At 51.6% G+C, this 6,423-nt stretch overlaps 2 protein-coding genes across 2 annotated transcripts; both read right to left on the bottom strand.

Annotated features, from left to right (window-relative positions):
- Positions 1 to 906: 906 nt before the first annotated feature.
- Positions 907 to 2,594, bottom strand: EMH_0009400 (SAG family member; the record flags this gene model as incomplete). Its single annotated transcript, XM_013498652.1, has 5 exons — positions 907 to 1,015; positions 1,104 to 1,504; positions 1,595 to 1,770; positions 1,937 to 2,063; positions 2,451 to 2,594. 5 exons carry the CDS (start codon positions 2,592 to 2,594, stop codon positions 907 to 909), a joined length of 957 nt encoding a protein of 318 aa, XP_013354106.1.
- A 624-nt stretch (positions 2,595 to 3,218) lies between these two features.
- On the bottom strand, positions 3,219 to 4,384 carry EMH_0009390 (SAG family member; the record flags this gene model as incomplete). Its single annotated transcript, XM_013498651.1, has 4 exons — positions 3,219 to 3,327; positions 3,417 to 3,817; positions 3,908 to 4,083; positions 4,255 to 4,384. 4 exons carry the CDS (start codon positions 4,382 to 4,384, stop codon positions 3,219 to 3,221), a joined length of 816 nt encoding a protein of 271 aa, XP_013354105.1.
- Positions 4,385 to 6,423: the final 2,039 nt, after the last annotated feature.

The following is a 6,423-nucleotide window of genomic DNA, read 5'->3' as shown; positions in this document are numbered from 1 at the left end:
ACGCTCGTTGTAGTGTCGGGCGGTGCAACGGCACGTATGGTTCGGCGCGGGAAGCAGGAGGAATGTTATTATCACCTTTGCATTCTACATTTCATAATAAAGTGGTAGAGTTGGGACGATGGCTAGCCTTACCGGTTCACTCAGGAGACCAGTGACTGCTGGCGACTGCGCAGATCTGGGCATGTACATGCCGTGCAAAGAGCGTCTCCTCACGCCCAGCCCTCTACCTAGTCTGACAGAAATAATGTAAAATTCAATATTATGGATGGATCGCAAAGATTGTCATATTAGCCACTTCGTTCAAGGGCTGTGTAGGTGCCTCCCAAAAGGCACTACCACCCTTTCTCCCTTTGCCGGTGCTTCACGCTTTGCAACACGGTAAGATAATTTAGAAGCAGCATCAGAGCGTCTTCAGGCTCGGTCCACACGGATTTGTGCCGTGGCCACTGCACTACTGTGCGTTGAATCGTTGAAAAAGATATAAGCCCAGACTCTCTAAAAACCTGAGCTTGAGTTGAATTCGACGGCTCTTCACTGTACACCGGCCGCGAAATATAGGCAAGCTCAATCCTTAGCCGCCAAGCAGCGGCTGTTTTTATGGTGGAACGCAACGCCTCCACCGGCAGCGCAGGGGAAGAGGCAAAGACATAACTTGTCTCTACACAAGAAATGCTCCCCCTACATTGTGTAGACAGGTTTTTATCCACTATTTCGCGATAGTTAAGTGATCCGCCAGCACTCAACTCCGCACGCATGCTCTCATCAGGCGCGACTTTCTCATCTACATCGGGTGGACAGTATGTGACCTGCGGGCTTCTACACCTCAGCAGGCAGCGAAACTCCTGGCTTCCCTTAACAGTGGACGGAAAGCCTTTTGGATTGTCCCTCTCTTAAAAGGCTTTTACTTCACAGCATGCTGAGGCCAAGGATCACTAATGCAAGGCCGACAACACCGGGTGCAACAGCGGAGGCAGAGCCTTCGATGGCGGTCACGATCTGTCCCCACTGCTCCTCTCTGCAGAACACACCCCGAGAAACAACAACAATCTAACCTGGAAAAATAATACAAGAGGGGAAACGCGTGGAGAGTGGAAAAAACTCACGTGAAAGGGCTCTTTTCTCCTTTCTTGGGAAGCACATCAGGCGCGGTCATGCAAATCAAAGCGGAGCCCGTTTCCGTTTTTGTCCCGCTGGTCCTCGCTGCTTTGAAACTTGCCGTTTCAGGCGTCGTTTTTGTGCAGGTGACGACACGGCAATCTGCAGTAGCGTCCGTTGAAGGGTTGTACAGGGCCACAAAAGACACGTTCTCGTGATTTTTGTACAGATTATCTTCTTCCTTGTTTGGCGGAGGCAATCCATCGAAGTTGCTGTAGGCACCCTTCCACTTGTCCACAACGGCATTGCAATCGACGGCATCTGGATTCTCAACGGGGAGGTATGCATACGTGCCGCTCTGGAACGTAGTTGTACCCGCTCCCCTTGAAGCTTTTTTTTCTTCCGCTTCCTAGAAACCGCAAGAGAGTTGGCAGGCCCTGAGGTGATTAGCACGACCGGCCAGTTTCTACGGGGGCAGCTAGAAAGGTAAAGAACTCACTGGAATCAATGCCTTGCACACCGGCAACCAAGCCCAAGTGTCTCCTGATCCTGTATAATCAGTAGCTGTATCAGGCATCCTACGGTCGGCATTCGCTTTTTCTGCCTGTACTAGTGCGCTGAGCCCAGCGGCCAGGCGAGCAGCATTGACCTCGGCGAGGCATTTTCCATCATTTCCTGCGGAAAAACAAGCGAATTACCTTCAACTGTAAACAATGATTTGCAAGATAAAAGTGTCATACCGAAGCTCTTCAATGCCCGTCGGACACTCCGGGTTCCTTCGTGGTGAGCAGCTGGGAACGTAGTGCAGCCAATCAACTGCGCATCAAACTGAGTAACATACCAAAAGCGACTTTGTAGGTTGGTTGTTGTGATGCTACAGTGCCGTTGACTCTGGCCAGGACGAGGAACGAGGCACTGACGACTGTGAGCAGATTGAGGGGCGCCATTGTCACCAAGTAGGCGTTGCTCTAGCCGACAAGGAAGCGTATACGCAACCTAAAATCTACTAAATCATCAAGATATATGAACCCGATTTAAATGGCAGGCGACTGACGATGTTATCCTTAGCACAAGGCGGCCGGTGCCTGGGGTGCGCGTGAACGCTCTTTCTGGTGGGTAGGCCAGGCCGGTGTCCCCTCGCTCACCAGCGTCTTACGGTGTCTCTAGGGAGCAAATAATCCCCAAGGGCCATCTATATAACTTTTATGGTGCAGGCGCACTCCAGAAAAAGTAAGCGGGTATCAAAGCCGGGCTAGCCAACCTGCGGAATCCGTGGATGCTTGTGTCTTGCATCCCAGTCACCGACGTCGAGTTGCGAGGTCTGCGCTGAAGAGGCTCGAGTCGATTTCTCTTACAAAATTCGTTTCTGCCCTTTCCAGAAAGTCATGTTGCTTCTTAAATTCTTGTTCCGTGCACTGTCCTTCAGGGTGAGTCAGCACTCTGGGCTGCAGGCGTGGTCCCGCGGAGCCTCGTTCGGTATCGTTGTCTGACTTGCCCATGTCTTTGCTACGGCTAAAACACGCTCCAGTCCTGCTACAGGATCACAGATGTTCGCAGTTCCGCGACACAGGAAAGCAATTTAGAAGCAGCAGTACATCACCAGGGTCAGTGGACACAAGCTGCCCCCGCGTTCACTGCACTACCTGGGTTGAATTGCTATAAAAGATGTACTCCCAAACCCTCTGTAGACCTGAGTATGACTTGAATTCGACGGACCGTCACTCTACAGTCGCCAAGAATAACAGGCAAGATGAACCGTTCACCCCAAGTCATGCCTGCCCTGGTGGCGGACCCAAGCGGCTCCACCGGCAGGGCAGAGCGAGGGGTAAAAACATAATTTGTGTCTGTACACAAAAAAGGCTCCCCGTGCACTGTATAGCCAGAAATTGTGGCAACCATCCTCCCTATACAACACACGGGGAACCTTTTTCGGGTAGTTTAATGATCCACCAGCACCCAACGCCGCCTTGATGCTCTCATCAGCCGCGACTTTCTCATCTGCATCGAGCACACAGTATGTGATCCGCGGGATTCTACACCTCAGCAGGTAGCGAAACTCCTGGCTTCCCTCAACAATGAAAAAAAGAGCCTCGTGGATCATTCCTCGCGAAAAGAGCTTTCCATCAAAGCATGCTGAGGCCAACGATCGCCAATGCAAGACCAACCACACTGGGCGCAACAGCGGAGGCTGAGCCTTCGATGGCGGTCACGATCTGTCCCCACTGCTCCTCTCTGCGGAACACACATGAAGATATAAAACCAATCTTATCTGAAAAAAGAATACAGGTCGAAGCGGAAGCACGGAGAGTGCAGGCACTCACGTGAAAGGGGCCTTTTCTCCTTTCTCAGGAAGCACATCAGGTACGGTCATGCAAATCAAAGCAGAGCCCTTTTCCGTTTTTATCCCGCCGGTTCTTGCTGCTTTGAAACTTGCCGCTGCCGGCGTCGTCTTAGTGCAGGTGACAACACGGCAGTCTACAGTAGCATTCTTTGTAGGGTTGTACAGAGCCACGAAAGACACATTGTCCTGGTCTTGATACAGCTCTTCATCTTCCTTGTTAGGCGGAGGCAATCCACTGAAGTTGCTGTAGGCGCGCTTCCACTTATCCACAACCGCATTGCAGTCGACGGAAGCGGGACTATCAACGGGATGGTATGCGTATGTGCCGCTCTGGAACTCAGCTGCACCTCCCGCCCTTGAAGTTTTTTCTGCTGCCGCTTCCTACAAACAGCAAGAGAATTGGCAGACCCGTGGTGACCTGCACAATCGGCAAGACTCTACGGAGGGCAGCTAGAAAGGTAAGGAACTCACTGGTATCAAAGCATTGCACACCGGCATCCAAACCCAGCTGTCATCTGAATCGCCTGGAGCGGTGGCTGCATCAGGCAGTCTAGCTTCGGTTTTCACTGTTTCTGCTTGGACGAGTTCGCTGAGCCCAGCGGCCAGGCGCGCAGCATTGACCTCGGCGAGGCATTGGCCATCAGTTCCTGCGGGAAAACAACCAAATTACGCCGATCTATGAACAATGATTTACAAGACAAAAGCGTCGTGCTGAAACTATTCAATGCCTGTCGGACACTCCCAGTTGGTTTGATCTGTTCTGGCCCGTTGGACACAAAGGGGCTTGGGCAGCTGGGAACGTAGACCAACCAACAAACTGCTCATGCAAATGGGAAATATACCGAATTCTACTTTGTAAGTTGGTGTGTCTGCTGCTACAATGCCGTTTACGCTGGCCAGGACGAGGAACGGGGCACTGACGACTGTGAGCAGATCGAGAGGCGCCATTGTCACCAAGTAGTCGTTGACCAAGCCAAGAAGGAGGCGTACACACGATCTACTAAATCATCAAAATATATGAACGTGATTCAAATGGCAGATGATGACGATGTTATCCTTAGCTTCAGCGGCTTTTGGGAGGGCGATGTCGGGGGTGCGCGTGAGCGCCTGGCGGGTAGAGCAGGCCACTGTCCCTTCGCTGCCGAACGTCCTACGACCCCTCTAGAGAGCAAATAATCACTAGGGACCCTTTATAGTATTTTACGGCCCCTTATAAACTCTAGAAATGGTAAGGGGGCATCAATTCCCAGGCAGCCAACCTGCGGAATTCCATGAATGCTTGTGTCTTGCGACGCAGTCAGAGTCGTCGAGTCGCGGGGTCAGCGCTGGAGAAACACCCGCCGATTTCTCACACAAAATTCGTTTCTGCCCTATCCGAAAAGTTACAATACTTCTTAAAGCATTGTCCTGTGCTCTCTCCGCTAAGTTGCGTCAGCACTCCGTGCTGCAGCCGTGGTCCCCCAGGGCATCGTTCGTCTCACCCTGCAGTGACTGTCGCGCTGTATAAAAAGTGTGATTTCCAAGATGAAGCACACTCATATAGCTGAACGTTATTGATAGCTGCTCACTCCGCTCAAACCAGAGGTATGCAACAATCTATTGGTTGCTTCGCGACAACCACTGGCGAGCACGCCAGTGGTTATTACTTCTTAGATACTCATTTCCTATCTATACTCTGGTGAGGAGTCCCTAAATGCTTCTGTATGGAGACAGCTTGGTGCAACTGCTCCAAGCAATTTGGGGATCTTGAACAAAACCCCCAAATTCCGAATTGCTTGTGCGCAACCGAAGTTCTGAGAACTGCTGTTGATAATCCTTCACGGATTAGTCTCTACCGAGCTCCTCAGGCGCAGACGTTGGCCACTACTACTGTGCGGAGTGCTACGCGTTCGAGAGCCACTGGGTCAAAACCAACATGTCTCGCGGGAGGCCTAGTTTGTCACGGCCTCCCGAGACTACAATTAAGCTTGACAGTTGTGTAGAGGGGAGCATGCACTGCGACACACGCAAATATGGGGTTACATGGCTCCAAGGAACGCCTTTGCCGTGCGGCAGGAGCCAGGGCTGCGCTCTAGCAGGGGACCTGCGTCGCAATGTCCCTTCTCGCCCAGGAATGAGGCATCAGCAATCGCAAAAAACGAACAACGAAGCTCCCTCCTCGAGAGGTAGGGAATCTGCACATCCCGATTGCGACTTGCCTCTTGAAGCAGGAAGAATCATCACGTTTAAATATTATGCTTCATACACAAATAATATAGTTGCTGGCTTTATGTTATTATTATATTATAATAATGATAGCTGGCTTTATGATGATGGCTAGTGCGATGTTGCAGTGTGCCGGCCCAGCGCCTGCAACTGAAGGCGCCTCTGCACGTCCTGAGCTACAGTTACCGCCTAACTTAATCAAGTGGAATCTAAATGACGTTTGAAGACTCTGGGCATATCATAAAAACGCCATTGTATCACCCTGGTTCCAGAGGCCCGCGTAGTTGTCTGGCTGGCCCACGCCTTTGCTACGGTTAAAATGCGATAAAATCCGGTCGCCGGTGCTCCCAGTTTCGTGGCACAGAAAAGCAATTTAGAAGCAGCAGTACATCTTCAGGGTCAGTGGACACAAGTTTACCCCGTGGTCACTGCACTAACTGGGTTGAACCGCTGTAAAAGATATAATCCGAAGCCCTCTAAAGACCTGAGTTCGCCTTGAATTCGACGGACCGTCACTCTACAGTCGCCAAGAAGCGCCAGGAACATGGGAAGTTTCTGGGGGTGCATCTCTCCGCCGAATGGTGCTGCCGGTAGAAACAACTGGCTAAGTAGGCCGTTCACCCGCGCCAGGCCCTTGCGTAACAGCTGGAAAGTAAAGCTTCTGTACGCTTACCGTCAGGGATTCGTCTACATGTGGCGGCGTTCAGTGCTTTGCAGGCAACCTAAGCCAGTGTGAGGCTCGAGGGGTTTAGCTTTATGCAGAATAGTGCACGGCTGCTCAC

The sequence above is a fragment of the Eimeria mitis genome, genomic scaffold (assembly GCF_000499745.2).
Source record: "Eimeria mitis Houghton genomic scaffold, Emh_scaff360, whole genome shotgun sequence".
Lineage (NCBI taxonomy): Eukaryota > Apicomplexa > Conoidasida > Eucoccidiorida > Eimeriidae > Eimeria > Eimeria mitis.
Note: the sequence above shows the minus strand (reverse complement) of the source record. Positions and strands in the feature narration are given on the sequence as shown.